We start from the raw sequence: 20829 nt of genomic DNA on the forward strand, positions 1-20829 counted from the left end.
TATCCGTCCGACATGCTTGTGGGTGAAACAACACTTGGCCATGGCAATTGTTTTTTTTATTTTATTTTTTTACATATTAACGCAATCACTGCAAATGGGGTTTGATATTGGTGTTGTTGCACTAATCTGCCAATTTTGTCCTAACGTATTCATGAAAAGGAAACCAATAGCAAAAGACCGCAAAAGGCCCATCCGTTACTGTTGCAGTTAGATTGTTTACAGATGATTTAGCAAGTGTGTACATTAGGCCTGCTATTAGATTAGTTATGAATAGTAGTCGCAATTAGTCGACAAATGGGATCATAATTTTAAATTGCAGCATATCACACCAGCAAGCATATGTAACCAGCGTACGTATAAAGTCAAAATAGACAATTAAGATGGTAGTGCATTCGACTTTTAATGGTTGAATGGTTATTTGTCTTTTTCGTACCTCTTCAAATATGATGGGAAAAAAGTTAGAATTATTTAATACCCGTCACCCAGGACACTTTACAAGCAATCTGACTTTGGTCAAGCAGTTAGTGTCATTCGTGGATAATTGCCCTAATAAAGATTTCATGTTTTTTCCATGCAAGAATAATACGGGTATGATTGAAGCACCTTGCGGCCAGCCACATGCATGTTTAATATTAGCTTGTGCCAATTGTTTGCGTTCTTCCTATAAATGCTTTCCTTCCACGAGGTGATGCAGATCCACCCGCTTTCATTGGTCTCCATCCCTGGAAAGAAATGAAAGTGCTTGTGCCCCGTAATCCAATTGAGGGTCTCTCACCTCTCTCTCTCTCTTGCCACAGTGGCAGTGCACGCCGGAGGAGTTTTCTTAAGGGAGCAGACGAAGGGCAATATTAAAAAGTCCAGCGGTATTAGTGAAGCCTTGTGTACTTGAAAGTCTCCCAGCCGCTATGGCGGCTTAAGTGCTCTCCTGGCAAGTCTGTGTTGCTTCTAAAGCAGCGGCTCAGGATGCAATTCATTTAACTAAAGGATAAAGGAGGCCGTGTCGTATTTCCCGAGGAACTCTAATGATGTTTCGCCCACCTTTGGGGGCAGCTAAAGTTGCGAGACCAATGTGCGGGAATGAAATCATTGCCATGCCATTTGCAAGGGTTGCTGCTAATATTTTACAAGCATTACTGGCCGGTAATGCAACTGAATGAATTCTTCATTCATATTAGGCAATTAGTTGCACAATTTAATAGCATAAATATGCTGCACCAACCCCATGAAAGGCAGTAGAAATGCTCGCAATGTGTTTTTCATGAAAAAAATAAATCACTTTCTTGTAAAGGCAGAGCAAATAGATTCAAATAATGAAACCGTTTCCCATCATTGGCCATAAAGGGGCACTATAATACATCAAAACAAAGCACATATAGATTTGATTGTGAAAAATGAATTTTTAGTCATTTTTGCAGAGGATATAATATTCTGTTGGGCAAGGTAATACATTCATTCATTATTTTAAATGTATCAATACATGCAAAAAGTAGCGGCTAGTCCGAAAAATACGGTACGGTGCTAAAAAAATGAGCACTCATGACTCGCAAGTGGCAGGCTACTGTCGATGAACGCTGACCAAACATGACCTTGTGGAATAAAAAGAAGCTTCATTCTGATTTACTAGCAATTTCTGTTGAAGGGCGAGCCCTTACCCATGACAAATAACTCGAGCTGTCGCCATCCTCGCCGTCATTGAACAATTTATTATGAGCGGAGATTTTTCCATCATCATTTTCTGATGAACTGAAAAGGGAGGTGGATGATGCATGAAAAGAAATGACGCTCCTGTTGTGTTGTTTCTCAGAAATGGCACTAATGCGTCTGAGTCAATTTGACCCCGGGCATGTTTAATTATCCAAACAGTAGAAGGAAGTGAAACAAATCCCAGTCAACAGTGTTAACATCTCATTCACGCCTTTCCAAGCACTTTAGTGCATTATAGAGAATAGTTCTCGAGAAGGATTCGCTTCTTTGTACAATTTAATACAAAACCTGTCAAGTTTTTTAAATGTGCATGAATTTTTGACGGCGGTGTCATTCACACAGTTGGTCCGACTGGTCGCACATGATTCTCCTAATTACATTTGAACAGCGCTTCATCTTAACACGTAATTGTTCTGGACAGTCGCTTAGTGGGGGGGGGGGGGGGGCTGTCTGCCCTCTGAGCGGACTTCCCGGAGGTTAATTAAGGTTAATTTGAATGACTGCAAGCACATGCTTGATAGCGCTCGTCGGAAACTGTGCTTCACTTATTTCACATGAATGAACAAGACTTCTCCAAAATACAAATGTTTGGACAGTTTTATGTTGCATACGTAATGCAATTGCCATGGTGTTGCCCCAATAAGGATCATAATTGAATTCATTATTCATGTAAGCATGTCGCTATCGCTATGATGAGTAACTAAATAATGAGTCTCGGTCTTTGTGGTGCAGGTACGAGATCCGGGACCCGCACTTGGTGGAGGAACACGTCCTGCAGGTCCTCAAGGAGAGGGCCGACTTTGACAACTACAAGCCCCGGCCCTTCAACATGCGCGAGTTCTACGACCGGACGGGCCACGACATCAAGGACATGCTGCTGTCCTGCTACTACCGTGGCATGGAGTGCAGCGCCGAATACTTCAAAGTGGTGAGTCAGCCGCGTGGAGCGCCGGGTCAGGTCAGGTCAGGTCAGCAGCGTTAACAGAGCTCTTTGGAACATATGAGCAACGTGGTGACATTTGCTAAACCGCAAACGGGGAGTCTGGATTGTTGTGTTCCTTTGTGCTGAGCATTGCAATTAGTGCCAATGGAAAATGCACACATGGCTGCTGCCTTTCTGTGCCGCATCTGGAAGGTTAAGCAAGCCTAGGATGATGGCTTGCTTGAACGTGGCCTCTGTGCCAAAATGATGACAATTAGCCTGAGTTTTTGCCCCTTGCAAATCTCAATCAAACAACAAGCTTGAATGAAGAAATACCATAACGCTAAAGGTGTAGGTAGTATTAATACAATCTGTCAAAGGTTCCTTTGAAGCAATAAGATCCAGTCTGGATTTTGCATCAACTCAGTCAGACAAAAGTGCGGGCAATACTTGACAACTTTGGCTTTGCAGATTTTGTAAGCCTATAATTCTCTTGCCCATATCCCGTCAAGTGATATCGGAACAGTAATGCAAAATTTATTTCAAGTTGAAATATGACTGGCAACTCAAGGTTGTTGAGCCTCATAAGCTTTGGCTCCAAATCTTTGGTACAGCTAAAGAACACTTTATCACTCACTTCAAATCATCCAGCCAATCCAGTTTGTTGTTGGATTGCAGCCCTCTGGGAACTTTCTTTGGCTTTGCGTGAACGCCTACTCCAGGAGTGGTTGTGGTTTTGGTTTTGTTTTGGTCTTTCTTCCTGTCTGTCTGGAAAGGTAACAATATTGCAATGCTGAGAGAGATTTGCAATAGCTTGGGCAGGAAGACAAAAACAACAGAAAAGAATGCCAAAACGTGATTCCCCATGAATCTGCGCAAGAAAGAAAAATGACCCAATGTCCAGTGTATTTCCAAAAGTGGCATGATTGGCTGAGCTGCATTTCGAGGCCAAGCAGGTAGTGTGTCCATCAGAGCATGTTCACTGCCCCGAAAGATGCTTACAGCTGGCTGCTGGGAGTGCAGTTAATAGAGTAATTGTGGTGACTGGCGGCACAGTCGATTTTTGTGTGTGCGCCGACGGTCGTAATACACAGCAACAGAGCTGCACACTCACTTGCAAATTGTTTATGTTTGGTTGTCTCACTGACCCTATTTCGAGGTGTGCAAAGTCCAGGTAATTCAAAGAAGCATTTTCTCTCCAGATTTCCTCCTCCTCTACACTCGCATGACCTTTTTGGGTTCCTGAAAATTGCTCTTGGCATTTTTACTCAGTCATTTAATTTCAGCCAGAAACGTCCAGTTCATCTTGTCTGAACCTGCTGCTGGGTAGAATAATGAGTCCAACCCCAATTAGTTTCCCCATTAACAGATCATCTTATCTGGTTATGTCCCAATAGCGTGAGAAGCAAATCAAAGCTGTTTGAAATTTTGACAGGAATATCTGGAAATTTCAGTCAAGTGATTGTAATGCCTGTGTGTGTTGCAAATGCAAATGCTGACAGTGTTTGTTTTTTTGTCATCACAAACACAAGCTGGGAGGTCCAGCACAATCCGTCCCATAGTAAATAGAGAAACTGGAATTGTGTCCTTGGCTGCATGAAAAGAGGACTTTGCTGTACTGCTTGCAACATTTGAATGTTTTCTATACTACTTATGTACTGTCAGCCTATTTGACATCTATGACGAAAGGTGGACTTTTGAAGACTATTTGACTAGATTGTATTAGCGTACTTGGGTCTGCAGATGCTATAGTTTGGCATGGCTGTGGAAGGAGAGGTCTGCACAAGGTCTTCTGATGAACATCTGCAGAAGGCTTGTGGTCATGGCATGTGTTTACAGTTCCAGGCAGTGCAGTATTTCAGAATCATCTTGGATAATGGCTCACATCAGCAACATCCAAAAATAAGAGAGATAACAATTGCATGCATCTTTGAACTTATTTCAACGTTATTGCATAAGACTTCTGGAGTTAGGCAAACTCTATTACTTCAGTACAAACGTGATTTGTTTTGTACTCTACAAGCTTAATTAGGTTGCAAAACGTCATTTTTAATGATGCAAAATGACTCCAGCGGCTGGCGGTGAGCAGGGAGACAGAGACTTTGGAATCACTTTTGTTAGGTCAAGGCACGAATTTTGGTTAAAAAATTGTCGAAGTAATATAGACATCTTATTCAAAGCTAAGTTATGCAAAGGCGCTTGGCCTTTTGCTATTGCAACGCAGGATGGATTAGCCCAGCACAAATTGTATTCTATGCGTAGAAATAATTCAATACAAGCGAATAAAAAGGAAGTTGAGCGTTTGAACGAAGCGCCGCCCGCCCGCCCGCCCGCCCTCAGTATCCGGGCCGGAGCGTGGCGCCAGTAAAAGGGTGATTAACACTGCTGGCAGCGTTGGCTTGTTGATGCTCAAGCGTGACTTGGACCACTCCCTGCTAGTTTGTGTGCGCTCCGCTCGGCTCCAAGGAGGAGGCGCTGTTATCAGAACATGATCTGATGAGACTGTATTAAGAGCTCGCTGCAGTCTGACACCATGCCTGCATCAGCTTCTTAAATAACATAGCGACAAGATGGCATTTTGAACCCACCTACTCACTCACTGACCACCACTGTACAGTCAGCCTACGCCTGCATATGGTTCACAAATTCATCTGTTCACATATTTTGCCCTGGAATCCATGTTCACATATTCACAGAAAGAAATGTTTTTGTGAATCTTCTCTAACACCCTACCTTTGTCTAAGGGAAAAGTGGTAACTCGTTTCAAGGAAGTCGTTTTGAAACTAATGTTCAGTGATCCTGGTTTGAACTGTTAATATAGCTGTTCATACACATTTTATGTATGAAATTCACTCCTAAAACATAAATATAAAACAATCAATGGAAATCCGTGTGTGTTGTGTGAACTGAGCATCTCCAAACTTAATGTCAGGACAATGGTAACCCAAGGAGGAACGGTGCAGAGCAGAGCAGAGCAGAACAGAACACTTTTTCCATCCCTTTTCCGTAAATGAAACACAATAAGAACGGAAAGCGCAGTCAACCAAATATTTCAGAATTGGTACGGTTGTTCAAATCACTGCCTCACATTGGCATCATTAAATAGCCAGTTGATCTGATCCCCATATATTTAAATGCATCTGATTTGTTCTGTCCCACAGATGTGATGCCTCTATGGACCAACTTTACATACTAGCATTGTTGTGCCAAAAATGAGCTGGTTCACAGCTATTGATTGTGCAGTGTGGGTTGAAGCCACCTCCTTCACTACCGCTTGGTCAAGTGGAATGACACCATGTCAGCGCTTGCAATACTTGACAGGGCGCTGTGACATTTAAGCGGCTTCCCATTCTTCCTGCGGGAGACGCAGGGATCCGTTCTGGGGGACTGCTTCACTTCCAGGTCGTGTCTACGGGACTGTTTCTCGTACAGTAATAACATGCCATGAGTTAATATTAATAAGCAGCCTATAGCCTGAAACGTTGCTGCAGAGGATGAAGCGAAGGAACCAAAAAGTGAAACTATCCAAGTGAGAAGAGCGAGACGAGTAGCGGGGCTTGATTTACAGGCTGCAGCAAAGTCTCTGAATGAAAAGAAGCACTGCAGTGAGCAAAGGACACTCGGCAGGCTCTCGTTTTTTGAGCAGACATCTGCCATTGCCGCCGCACTTTTTAGTGCACAAACACAATCAAATATGGCTCTTCCATACAAGACATCAGCTGGCTGGATGAAGAAAAGTCTGTTGTTTATGCCAGCCAGCCAGCCAGCCAGCCAGCCAGCCAGCCAGCCAGCCAGCCAGCCAGCCAGCCAGCCAGCCAGCCAGCCAGCCAGCCAGCCAGCCAGCCAGCCAGCCAGCCAGCCAGCCAGCCAGCCATAAATCCATCTGGCTGTAGTGTGTCCTGTGCTACATCACTTATCTCAGATCAACTAGGAGAATTTGTCACACAGGTGAAAGATGCGACAGGAGAACCATAAGTCTCGCTTGCTCATAAAACATTGTCCCAATTGCCCCCCCCTTCCAGATCATGTAGCTGCCAATGGTGAGGTTCTTAAAATGAACCGTCGACGTGGCAGAATTTGTATTTTTTCAAGCGGGATAAAGGTCAAATATAGAGTCAGTGCAGTCAGTCAACACAAGTTTGCAGACTTTCACGGCCAATCCAAAGAGTCACTCCGATACGTAGCCGTAGGGTGGACTTTGCCCACTCTGACCATCCTTCCCTGGTAGCTGCTTGCAAGCAAGTGGATGAAATGCAATAGTCTCCCAAACAGTTGCCAAATCCTCCACATTTATTTTCCACCTATTAAAATGAAATTGCTGTAACGATCAATACGCCGGGTGCTAAACATGCTGAACGGACACCATAATGCCGCTGGTGCATTGCTGCGGCGGGCCTCATGGCAATATTGTACTCCACAGTTCACATGCTGAGATCTTAAATACAGGAACCCCTCATTCTCCTCCGTTGTCTCCCATCGTTTTGATCGATCTATTTTCTCAGGTTCCCCTCGGTACTCATTTAAAGTGAAAAATGTTACTGTTTGACTAGTAGACATAATAATGAGCTATTTCTTTAACGACTCGTCCCCACCGGGCCTTTTCGGCTCCCTGTTCAACATCAGCTCCCCGAACTGGTGCAAGTTGGACTCTTGTGTAATTACCATGATGGTTCCATTTGAACTATCGGCTTTGTTTCAGCCGTCTATTGATCCTCCCAGTACATCTCCCTGCCCACGTCCTCCTTCCTTCATCGGTGGGAGCGAGAAGCGTTGCTAATGAGAGGCGATCGATAAAGAAAACCCAAGACTCTTCCTTTTAGATCCTGTTGCGCGCACACAAACACATACGCACACACCCAGACACACGCGCACACACACACACACACACTTTGAAATTACAATTCATGCAGTGAGGTGTTTTGAAAGGAGACTCTTCATTGGATTTTGTCCACTTGTGAGTAACTTCAGGAGTGATCGAGTGATTTGCCGGGCTAATATTTCCTTCTCTGGGAGCAACGTCTTCGCTCAATAGCCAATTAATTGTATTAGCTATTGAACGCAATGACATTTGAGGAGGAAATTCAAAACATCCTCCCACCTTTATTTTGTTCTCCTCCATTTGCTCACAGTCGCTGATTCCATCAGACGTTTCCCTCCGCAGGCTGGATCAATCCATGTGCTGTAAGTGTACAACTAGCGGACAATGATGAAGTTAGTCAAGCCGTTTGTTGAGTAACGAATGCTTGCCGGATAAAAACAAGCCATTTTCTTTGAGACAAATGCCGACCGCTTTTTCTTTTGTGTTTGTCTTTGGCAATCTTCAAGCGCAACATGAAATGACCGACCAACTTTTTGTTTGGGTGATTGAATATTTGTGCCTGGGGAGCGCTTGTCACACAATGGTGCAATACAAAGTGAACAATGCACAGTTAAGTGGCTCAGCTGCTGTCAATTCAAAAGAGAAGTGTACGTACGTATGTGCTGCCTGTACAACACAAGTTACTTTGCTCTCATATGAACAAAAGCCTTCTTGACTTGGCCACTAAACAAAAGCGACAGTCTGCGGCAACGCAGGCCGGCGTAATGGCAGCTCATTTAAGGCATGATTTGTTTCCTGACGACACACAAATTACAGAAATGACAAAGCTGATAAGTGGAGTGAGTGACTGGGGCTAATTGACTCAAGTTCGCACGCACGCACAACCCAGTTGACAGAAATTTCCTGTGAAAACGTTCTTTTTTCTTTTTTAATGTGTCATTCCCTTTAGAGAGAAAAATGCGGTTGGAGTTTGAATCGTACGACTTTAGTGGGGATTCAAATTTAGATGATCCACCGTTGTATCTTTGAGAAAAAACAATCTTAGAAAGTCAAATATGTTTATTTTTTCCATGCACAGATGTCATGACCAAAACAGGGAGATAGATGTGTGCAAACACTGACACTAAAATGATTTGGAAGAATGAATTTCACTGCTGTCGGAGAGAGAGAGCGAGAGAGAGAGAGAGTCTGAGCCAGATAATGCATCCATAAAGAATCAATTATAATCACGGTGACTTTGGAGTCCAGGGGATTGCCAATGCACAGCTCTTTTGGAGGAAAGGAAAGAGCCAAGGGTTGAAGAAGATAAGAACATTAATATACGCCAGAGGTGGATTCCGGGTTGCTGCCTGTGGCAAGAGAAGGAAGTGGGGAAAGGGCGGGAGATTGATTGATTGATTGATTGATTGATTGATTGATTGATTGATTGATTGATTGATTGATTGATTGATTGATTGATTGATTGATTGATTGATTGATTGATTGATTGATTGATTGATTGATTGATTGATTGATTGACACCTATGGTAGAATGAGAAGCAGGCCATTCTCTGCCTAGGCTGTGTTTCTGGTTGCGGAAAGTGGGACCCCTGAAATTGAGGGCAATCCAGCCACAATTTATCCAGCACTTAGGGCAGGGCAGGGCAGGGCAGGGCAACCAGGTCGCCTCCTACCAGTGGGCCGGCCTCTGCCGTAAAACTGTGTGGGTCCAAAATGGTTAGCGTTAAGCACCAGCCAAGAAGTCGTTTCAAAAGGATGGGAAGCCCTGTCATGCAAATGCTGGTTCATTGCCACCAACTTTCATATACACTCAGTAGTGGTGGAATGAATATATATTCCCAATTGCACGCATGTACACACACACACACACACACACGCGCACGCACACACGCACACACGCACACACGCACACACACACACACACACACACACGTGCATCAGTCATCCACTCACCATTCAGGGTCACATTAATATTTTTCCTGTGTTCACCCCTTTGGTCTTTTGTTTCAACGGGCAGCCTAATTTAATTCTGCCCTACTAGTTTATTAAAGTTTTGGAATTCATTAAAGAAAAATGAGAGGAAATCATGATTAATGGTTGTGGCATTTAAAGTTGGTCCCGATAATTACAGTGGCTGATTGATGACTGCGAGAGCAACTTTGCACTGTAGTTTGGCAGAGGGATGCATTATTAACGACAACGAGGGCGGGTCAAAAAGCTTTTATTCGGCGCAAGGCAGGAGGAGATGCGTGTGCTGTCATCTCGGGCGCAGCGTGACGTCCGGGGAGAGATGAGGTCTAAAAAAAAAGAAAAAAAAATAGCAGGGAACACCACTGGGAATGGGAGTTTTCATCTTAACAGGCATTGTCTTGATTTTCTCTCTTCTCTGTCTCTCTTTGAACATATGCTGGCACTTTCCTTTGACCTTGCTTTGTGCAGCCTTTTCGAGCCTTTTATGACGGTGCATGTGTCAAACGATGGTGCATACGTGTCAAGTCACCTGTTACGTTATTTTAAAGCAATATCGGAGGAACTGTTGAAGTGAGTTGAGGAGCTCTTGTGGCAATTGAGCTTTTCATGACGCTGGGATTTTTGTCATTGTGGCAAGGCTCAGTCTTTTTCCCCTAAGAACAGCACAATTAGTCACGCACTGTCACGTGACGTATTAAGTAATACAATGCAATCATGGAAGAAAAATTTAGTAGGGCGTGACGATATGTTTGGTACCTTGGTTGACGTCAGCGTTCAGTTCACACAGGACGAGGACTAAATGCAAAACAATGCTGCTTATATTATAATGGACTTTAAATTCCTCCTGATAAGTTCTCCAATAAATCCAAGCTCCTTAAAAAGGTATACTGTAATTTAAGAGCCATTCACGCTTAGGCAACCCAGCCTTCGCGACAGTAATGGAAAAGCTGATGTCAGTGCCCAAAAAGATTATTCATTAAAAATGGACGTTGCCTTTTTCAAAAAACGACATTTTGAAAACAGCAGTAAAACCAGCTCTCCCCCAAAAATACCTGAACAGGTGACTTTGCGAATAGTGCATTGTGAATGGGCGCCTTCCAGTAGTATATATTTTAACAACTTTTATTCTATGCTTTTTAGGAAAGTAGAAAATCAATGGTTTATTTGCTTTAGGGAATTTATGATGCAGATAAGTGCAACGGGAACACTTGCGACACACTGGCTTATTGTGCTATAAAAACACCAATGACATTTCTTATTGCTTTTGCCTGGTGTGGAGAGCCCCAAAGAGGGTGTTTAAAAGTGGCTGCAAGTAACTCGAGTTTCCTTTCAAAAGGCCTGGCCGTGCGTGACATCTGCTTGAATATTTTGCATCGCACTTAGCCTAATTGTTGATTGAATTAGGAAAATAACACCAGTGCCGGATTCCTTCTGTTTGGGGGGGAAATAGACGTGTCACTCAAATCTCCAGCAACCTCTCAGCGCCCTTGTTATCATTTCTTTCCAAGCCAAAGCCCGAAGGCAACAGCTGATCCATTGTTTACAACATTCCCTAACAGTGTCCTCGTGCAAACCTTTTGCATGCAAACCCCATGGGACCTGGAACGAGCGGTGATATTTTTTGTTTTGTTTTTGCTTTTGTTGCTGACTGAGGGAGGGCAAAGGTTCAAAAGGAGACGCTGAAGATTTACCGTAGAGCAAAAAATGGTTTCTATTTCGGAATGGCAGTCTTGTTTTGTTGCTTGAAACTTTACCACATACCAAATGTGAACATTTTGAAGTGCTACATTTCTTTCATCCTTGAACAGAATTGCTATTCTAAACAGTTCAGTTTAGAATAGCAATTAAAAATCCTGCGCTGTCAGTCAATGCAAGAATAAAATGTGCATTTAAATACTTCTAGTAAATGTTATTTTGTATACTACAATGGCAATCATCAACAAAATCACTTTTTTAAATTGCATTTACTCCTCCAAAGTTGAGACTGCTGACGGTGGTGCTTTGCTCCCTTTCAAAGCTTGGTCACGCGCTCTCTCGCCTTTAATGCCTTAACACAAAGTTGACAAAATTAAAAATGGATGTGCAAACCGGCACATTTTCAAAGAAACAACATGAAAGCATTAGTAGCGGACAAGACACGTATCTTGCAACACGGTATAAATATGTGTTCAATTTGGCAGCAGTCTTCTGCTTCCATACAAATATGGACTTGGTGTTACTATGATAACAAATGAACCACACCATCTGACCTTTTCTTAAGGCATTCCTTATCCCTAATAATATTTATTCACCACAGCATCTGACCTTTTCTTAAGGCATTCCTTATCCCTAATAATATTTATTCCCCATGAGAACGGAGTTTCCAGTGCTTTGAAGAACTTGCAAATGAGTTGTCAGCAGTGGGCTTCAAGCACGCTCACCAGCTCAATTGATAGCCGCCCCGCGTTCCAACATGAAATATGTCAGCGCGTGAGAGCAAACGCGACGCTCCAAGGTGCTGCAAATGATATCTTTTCATTTGGAAGCTAAGGAGGCTGACCTGCAGGTGTTTTTTTTCTTTGGTTTTTCTCTCACCCCTCCCAAGGCAAAACTATTCAGGGCTTTACCTCCTCGGCTGCTGGCAATTTACGAGCGAAAGGAGCATACGCCACCTCCAAACAAGCGCACTACTTTGTTGATTTCTACATGCTATCAGACATTGCTCATCCTAAACGTGAACTGATTGTGCAGGTCCGACAAGCTCTCACCTGAGGTGGTCACCGCGCTCGAATGCAAAACGTGTCTATCCCCCAAGCCATGCGTGTTTTTCAAGAAGAGATGAGGCCCGGTGCATTCAACAGCAGCAGCGTGGAGACACTTAGTAAACAGCCATTACGACGCGCCATCACAGTCTGAACCTCGGCTGCAATCACTGTCTTTTTAGGATTACTGATTACAGACTTGAAGTGGATCTGCGAGCCCATTAGCGTCATATGAGAAATGTTGGATAAGGCATCATTTTCTTGCAATGAAAGGGGCCTTCATGAACTGTCCACCTAACCAGGCAGTGAGCCATGACGAAGCGCGGCAAAGCTGACGGCTTTTGTTGCCGGCCGGCCGACCTCTTGGCTATATTCGGACTCAAAGTCATTGTTGGAACACAATCTATTGGAAGCCCACTGAAAAAAACGTTCTATTTACTTTCGCCTTCACCAAAGCTTGACGAGTATAAAAGTCTCTCTTCCAAACTCCATCTCTTTACTATTTACTTGTGTGTTGGACGTGAGGTTACACAGATTCATGCTTGTAATCCCAAGTGAGGCAATTTCACGTCCAAAAGTGTTCTAGAAATGCACGTGCTGGGTTTTTGCAGCGTGAACTATTGCTTCGATTTTATACTAGCGGCCAATTACATCTTAAGAGCGCTGCGAGAACAGCTAAATGGGTAATGGACAAAACAAGTGAAAAACAATCAGCTTTCAACTACCGCTTTGTGACATTGTATTTAGAAAATGGATAGCAGCAAGCCATGAGATAGGCTGCAATTGTTTACGTACTTCTTTTCGAACTCTATTGAGCAAGTATCAATTTATAAGACTGTCTTTATCCTTAGTCTTAACGCCTAATCCCAATTTACTGGTCCCATTCCCCTAGGAGACCGTTTCTTGAAAAGTCAGCAGTTACAGTTTCAATCCAATCAAACCCAAGTTTGAAACATTTGTTTTACAATTTGAAATCCTTTTTAAAAATACTTTCAAATACAGTTTTATCAAATTGAATTGGGAAAAACGTGTTGAAACAGCATTGCTTTCCTGGCTCATGACTGTTGTCTGGCTTACCGTGATTCACTGATGATGATGTGAATTATAATTGCAGCATACGCACTTTCACATGATGTCAACCTATTCAGCGATGGAGAACATTCCTTCAACAACAATGCTAGTTGAACATGTTGCTCATGGCTGTCAAATTATCCAAGCCTTTAGAAAGTGTTGAGTGGTGTAAACGGGATCCAAAGCACACATCAATAGCACTTGACTCAATACCCTTGGGAAGGGAAATACCCGTCCGTCAGTCCGTCCGTCCCTTGTCTTCTGCAAAGATGCCATAATGGGCCAATTAATAGGCCAATTAAAAGGCTCGTCCGTTCGCCAAACAAGGCCGTTAAGGAAGGCAAGCGCTTTGAGGTTGCTCCGTTGGAATGATGCCAAAGTCCATGTGAGTGGCAAATGGTGCTTTTTCGAAACACTGCTTGTTTGATTGACTTCATATCACGTATACATGGACAGCAATTGAACATGGAAATGCGGGAAGAACGACAGACACGTGTACTGTCATTTATAGTGATGCTTTGGGCCTGATGATGAGGTGCAAATCTAAAAGCCATTACACCTCACTATGAGTTGTATTATCGCCGGGGACTAGTAATTGCGTCCGGGCCCAGACGAAAGCGCCCGCCACCTTTTCTTTATGGCACCTCGCCGATATGATCTGGGAGCGCACCGGTGCGAAAATCCTTGGCTTTTTATGGCGTTCTATTGTGTGGAGCGGCCGGACTGTGAGATAGCGAGAAAAAGAAGGACTTCATGTTAATTAGCTGACGAGCAGGCTGAGAATGAAATCAAACCTCATTCATGAGAATGGGCTGTGCCTCTGCTCCTGTTTTTGTCCCTCCTTTTAGAAGAGAAGGAGCGTGATGAGGCTGATTTGACTTTTAAAAGGCTTGTCAGCTGAATGGGAATCAGCTGAAGTGAAAGTCCCATCCCATCCCATCGCATCGCATCACTAATTTAATGCCGTTATTAGCCGTATAAGTGGGGATTTCATCTTTATTATTCACTGATATTTAACTTTGAATGTGCTTGTCCACAAGGAGACGTGTGATGCTTTCACCCGAGGCATTTTTTATTCCGTACCAAAAATAATGAGACCGATAGAGCCTGGCTCAGGAGATTCTTTGTTTATTTATTTAACATATAAACAAGGCTGAGGAAATTGTTTGTTTATTTAACATAGAAACAAGTAACAGGAAATATTTCAATAGGAAATAGACAAAAAAAAAAAAAAACGTGGTTATTGTTAGCACAGTTTACATATTCAGAGGGGAGTACAGAAAAGCAAAAAAATTGTTTTTTCTCATTAATTTCTGATCGAGGCACACACACACAAGTGAAAGACGTAACATTACATGGCAAGACGGTGCTTGCTCAAAAAGGGCTAATGTGTTTACAAATGAAGAGTTGTCAAAAATAGATGCATGTTGGAAAAAGTATCAGTCTGTATAGCACAAAGGGTTCTTCAAATAATGCCACATACTAATGCAGGAGCCCTCTTTGCTTAGCAAGATAAAGGTGATACGTACTGGCGGGCAAATGAACAATCCTGCTACACTACAAAACTAGCTGAAAGGAACCAAAGCAAAAATATGAGCTTCGTAGTTGAAGCTTCCTTGGAGCTGACCTCACTCGTTTAGCTTTTCCTGCAGTTCTACTCCAACATTGTTATGAGCATTTCAATATCATTAGTCATATGATCGCAGCTTTTCTAGGAAAAGGAGTTGATCTAAAGTTGTGTCACACAAGATATCAGTAGGTCATCATGTTTTGTCACTTGTCAAAGTGGTGTGTGTGTCAAAAAGCTTAAATGACTCTATTTTGCTGAAGATAAAAAAACTAAAGAAAGAGAAAAAAGGTGCATTTTCACCCATCATGACTTCAGAGACTTGGCCGTCTCATCCCTTTCTTTGCTCGCTTGCCTCCCATACAAGTAACACACATCCCTCCCTCCCTCCCTCCCTCCCTCCCTCCCTCCCTCCCTCCCTCGGCATTGGTGGTGACACAGTGCTGACCTTTAGCAACACGGACACCGGTGCCCGCCTTGTCTGTAAAGTCAAAGCCAATATGCAGCCATTGATTTCGTTGGGCCTCGCGAGTGCACCCTCACAGAGCAGGCGGGGGAGGAGATAAAGCTGCTACCGGGAGTTTGGGTTAGGGTCAGCTGGAAGCTCCTGTCACATGGCCACCCTGCAAAGCGAAAGGCCAGAGATGAACCTTTTTGACGCATCTGGCGTGGGCTCACAATTTCCTTGTGTGAGAAATTTCAAAGTGAGGGACTGAAAATTGTCTCCGCTTCTGCCACAGTTAGTATATACTACGTCCACACACACCGAGCATTTCATGATGCATGTCGTTTTTAAACGTCCTTGTGAATATGGATTGGTCTCAAGTTCTTCAATATCCTTCTCTTGATGCTGGATTTGATCTTCTCGTCTAGTTTCTTTTTTTTTTTCCTGGGCTAAGCAGTTGCTGCCTTGTTGGTATGTTCAACAGCATCAGTGAGTGCTGGTGAGGAGCCTGGGAACGGGCTTGGCTGGCTGCAGCAAGAACATTTGCTATGCACCCTCAGAGGATTGTGTCAGCACACTCTCAGAGGTCAGCATAAGAAGATGAGCCCACTCCCCCACTTGGACATGAAACCAAATTGAACAAATACATCACGATTTTCTTTAATTACACAAGAGAAAATGCATCAGCATGTTGAGAGCTAAAAATAAGCCAGTGTGTTTTGGTCATTTTGGATGATTGTTAGCTGCACGCGTCACTAAAAGCAAAAGGCCAATGTGGCTTCAAATCAATGGTGGTAGCCTTCACAAATGACAGCCCATTGCTGCTCTTTTGGTTATTTGATGTTTAGTTTTGGTTGCCTACCTTTTTTTGCCTTTCTCTTTTGTCATTTGTGTTTTTTCCATTTGCAAATTTGCTTACATTGCGTTTGTGTACATTTTCTCTAAAATACATTGTGTGATGATGTCATAGATTGGTTTGGGACAATCATACAAATGTAAGTCGAATGTTTTCAGGCAGCGTTTGATATGTGGAACGTGTGATCCTCATGACAAAACTCTAAGATAGTATGTCCCCAATTTTTGTGTTCCCCTGGTGTCGCGCGTCTGTTGGAATGACAGTGACGCAAGTCTCCGATCCAGTGATAAAGGAGATGATGGAGTGAGTGTTGTGATCCAAGTGAAAGGTGTGCGCGTGCGTGTCTTGCTTTTCTTGATTTTTCTTTATTTTATTTTCCCATCTCTGAGCAGACATATTGAGGTCAGCAACTCAACACTTTTTAACTTATTGATGTAACTAAAAGAAATACTGACATATTTTTGTTGTTGGCTTCTCAAAAATCCTCCATTGAATGCCAAATTGTTGGTACACTCGCGTAAAGAATAGGTAGAAAGTATGGCGGCAATTGTGACTGGAGTTCAATGTATTCCTCAGAAAGCTTGGAGCAGTCTGTCAACAAGATTTGCAGCCCAGGCCAAAAGCGAATGATTTGGAGTTGAGTGTATCCAAATTAGGAGCAATCCAAATCAAAGTCCTCCAGTATTTTGTGCCGGCTGTGTTAATATTTGCTCAGCTGTGCAATGTTCTGTATGTTGAGAAGAACAGGTGTTGTTTGACTGACTGGCTGGCTTGCTGGCTGTCACACATGCCCTCCTGAAGCCAGTGGAGCTTCAGCTTCAAAAGTGCCAAGATGTTCCATTTTAAATAATGAATGTGCGAAATGAATAATAAATCTCAAAGTTTAGCTGAACAGGTGCGGACCTCGTTTTCACTTGAGCAGCTCACAAAGAGGAAACTTCTCCCTTGCACAGAAGAGATAGTAATTAGCAAGAGGAAAATTGTTTACAAATCGTCTGTGGAGCGCCTTTGTGAAATGTATCAACTTTCTATTTCAACGGGCCCAGTGACAGATGGCTTTGCAGTTTGGACACGGAGGGTCAACTTGTGGAAGAAGTCTGAGTCTTGAGAGGGCTCGCAAAACTGCAGAAAAAAGAAAATCCCTAAGTATATATGTACGTATGCTCATGGCTTTTTAAAACGACAGTGCCTAGAGAGGTCAGAAGAATTGCCAAGTTGGCTGCACTGATTAGCAGCTCGCTCGCTCGCTAACGATTGAATTCTCAACTAAGGACAAACGGTGTCCCGTGTGAATTCTCCAAGCATTGTTTTCTGTGTCAGGGTGGAAGGAACAATTTTTGCGCATTGCCATTGAGGACCCTCCTCAACTTTCACTGACATTCTGCCTTGTCATTGCACGTAAGAACTTTCAAGTCTGATTTTATGCCTGCGCAATCTCGGAATCATTCGTCCGTCCGTCCGTCCGTTGATCGGCAGGGCGTATAACATTACTCCGCGATGATCACTTGAGTGCGTGCGGCCACCGAGCGCTCACAGATTGAACTTCATTACAGTGCAGACGATGCCAGCGGACAAAATGACACAAGTGCTTCTAAGCATCTCAAGAGAAAATGGGGACGCACATCAGAGGAGTGTGCTGTGAGGTCACACTTGTCTGCTTCAAACTTGAAAGAGGACCAAGTGGTGAACTTTTCGCAACTCCCTGTTAGTCTGGATTGACACTAAGGGTGGATTTGGCCTGCAGGTCCAAGCGCCCAATTCGGATTTAAGCCTTATATCCGATTTTCTTTTTCCCCTATTTGAAGTGACACCTGCCAGATGGCTGCAGAACTTGAATCTACAAGCGCCTTTTTGAAGTAGTTCTGCGAATAAATCAAAAGTAGATGATGCATTTGATTCACCACTTTCTTCATCTGCGCAAATTCAAATCAAATGACCACGGTTAAATTGGGGGCTGCTTTATTTATCTTGGTGGGCCCAGATTAGGACGTTTGGAGGAAGTGTGCGTCGAATCTATAAGCAGGTGTGTGTTTTTCCAGAAAGTCCAGTAATGGATTGATTTTCTTTGCACGTGTCTGTCATCTTTGCTTGTGGAATAGGGGCCACGATCCCTTGCCATGAGGAGAAGAATTACAAACCCGATTGAGGTTGAGCAATTACCTTTCTTTTTAATGGATTTGCGTGGATCCTTCAATCAATTGAAGCAGTCTGTTAACGAGGGGAATGCTCATTTTTCATATTCACGTCATGCAGCATTACCAACGGAAGCTTTCGATATTTTCTGTAATAGGCGGCTTGCAATTCACGCGCAGTATAAAGTATACAACAGCTGTCAAAGTGTGCCACGGATTTTACTTTCTGCATTTGACACCTGTGAAAAAGTAATGAGTGCTCATTTTAGGTTCATTCCAAAATTTCACCTGGAAACTAAATATGCATAACTTCTTGTGCATAATTAAATGGGGGGGGGGGGGGGGGAATTTCTACAGTATGTTCGCTTTTCATATTGGTGGAGGTGTTTTGGGCCTCTGGTGTGGAAAAATAAGAGCTTGCTGGAGTCACACATGAGGCAATATCTACACACACACGCATAGATAAACAAACAGCACTCAACCACAACAGGTGACATCCAAACACCATAGCGTGCATCAATCACTCCATCCATCCATCCATCCGTGCGTCCTTCACCTTAGGACCTCAGCAATCTCAACACTGCTTCCCCATGTACACCATTGCGTCTGCTCGCATTGCATCAGCTTTTCCTCTTCCTTTGTCCAACTTTCTCATCTACCTTCTGCTCATCTCCCTCCAATGTCTGCTTGCTTGCCTTCCACCGCACACACATATAAGTTCGATATCGTAAAAAGATGTTTCTGCCTAATGCTATGGATTAACCAAAGGTTTGCCGGTTTAGTGTCGCCCATCCACGGAAAATACGCAAAATTCTCATACATCTGCCATATAAAGGTTGCGTCAAACTAAAATAACAGATTTATTGTTCACTTCCAGTATGTATTCATGAGATATTTTCTGTGAAAATGACGCTAATGGTGTACGGGGACGTTCGCCGGATGAGTGTGCGAGAAGCGTGGAATCGATTGGAAGCGCTACTTTTTAAGGACTTTGAAAAAACACATTATATTGAGGCCCCTAAAGAAGACCAGCATTTGTCCGAAGATGAATGAGCAACAAGCGTTCGGAGACGGCCTTCGCACTGCTGTTTCCCGGGTGATCATTTTGAAGGCTCCTTTTTATGGCAGGCGACATCTGTTTGTTGGGACGTTAACCTTCCGCTGAACCTGTTTTGATGTTTATAAAGTTCACAGTGGTTCACACAACTTTTCTTTGCTTGCACTTTGTCATTTCATCTCATCTCATCTCATCTCATCTCATCTTCCCACTCCTTCTCTCTCAGCTCACCTCTTTTCTCCTTTTTGGACCAAATTGTACCAGGATGACGGGAATACAAAAGCATGGAGGAAAGGTGATCTGAAGCATAGCACATCATGGAACTTTGCACCTCTTTTACTATCTATGTGAGTTTTCAGTCCAAGTGCTGTGAGTTGACCACCCGTTTGTTTCATTTGCACATGCGCAGGTTGAAATGGTCCCGCAGCTCTTGGACTCCACCTTGTTGTGACAGTGATTGATTGGAATGTTGATGCTGTGCAACCATTAGCTTTTTATCATCTGTCCCCTAGCCACACATGCTCTATCAAAATAGGTACTCCTTCTTCTATATTTATCTTGAGCATTTTTCCCTTCCTAACTCAAAGGCCTCCCCCGAGACACGTGACAAGCTGTAATCGAATTTTTCCTGTCGTCAATCATGAAGGAGGGGCGGTGGAGGAGGGATTCCTCCGGATTCCCGCAGAAACGAAATCCTTGTAGGGAATTTGGGGGTATTTTGCAATTGAAACGAGAGGATCTTTCAATTTCGGGAAAGGCGCAAGTGATGGCACACGCGATGGATTGGAATTCAAAAGACACGCCAATAGTCCTCCATCCTCGTTGAATTAAGAAGCAGGAGGTTGATCAAAAAAATCCTCATGTAGGAAATTTGAAATCTGTGAGCCTCGATTGTTGTCTTAGCTAGCGCCAGTAGGACAAAGCAGCAGCAGTACTCAGAATATTGTGAAAAAACAATTGCATCCATCCATCCATCCATCCATCCATCCATCCATCCATCCATCCATCCATCCATCCATCCATCCATCCATCCATCCATCCATCCATCCATCCATCCATCCATCCATCCATCCATCCATCCATCCATCCATCCATCCATCCATCCATCCAACCATCCAACCATCCAACCATCCATCCAACCATCCATCCATAAGGGAAGGCTTTCAACCTGTTAGCCATCATCATCATCATTGCCAGGGATTTATTGTGGGTCTTTTATCAAGCGCCACTTGCAGTGTGTCCAAGCCAACATTGGCAGCGCGTCGTCTCCAGCGGCTGCTTTTGCCGGTGTCTGTCCACCTGCAGCAATATGCTGCCTGCCGATTCAGTCTGCATTAGCCGCTCGGCTACAGCAAGCCCTTGTTCTAACTCCCTCCACACTTTGTGTCTTTAGTCGTGACTTCACATGTAAGCTGGGTGCCACTTAACCAGATAGCACTGGATAAAACAAGGAATCAAAACCAAAAGCTGCTTAGGCTGCTTTGAGTTGAGTTGGATCAGACTCGCCTTTTTTTTTGCTAAACGCTTAGAAAATTGCCAACTGG

The 20829-nt window shown here is 43.5% G+C and overlaps 1 protein-coding gene across 3 annotated transcripts in view; it reads left to right on the plus strand.

Moving 5' to 3' along the window:
* Window positions 1-20829, plus strand: part of asic1b (acid-sensing (proton-gated) ion channel 1b) — an 82381-nt gene that overhangs the window by 9765 nt on the left and 51787 nt on the right. For all 3 annotated transcript variants that reach the window (XM_068652311.1, XM_068652310.1, XM_049734936.1), the window contains one exon: window positions 2437-2632. In XM_068652311.1, the coding sequence (XP_068508412.1) occupies window positions 2437-2632 (196 nt within the window). The remainder of the gene's footprint in view (window positions 1-2436; window positions 2633-20829) is intronic.

This window comes from Syngnathus scovelli, chromosome 11, assembly GCF_024217435.2.
Source record: "Syngnathus scovelli strain Florida chromosome 11, RoL_Ssco_1.2, whole genome shotgun sequence".
Lineage (NCBI taxonomy): Eukaryota > Metazoa > Chordata > Actinopteri > Syngnathiformes > Syngnathidae > Syngnathus > Syngnathus scovelli.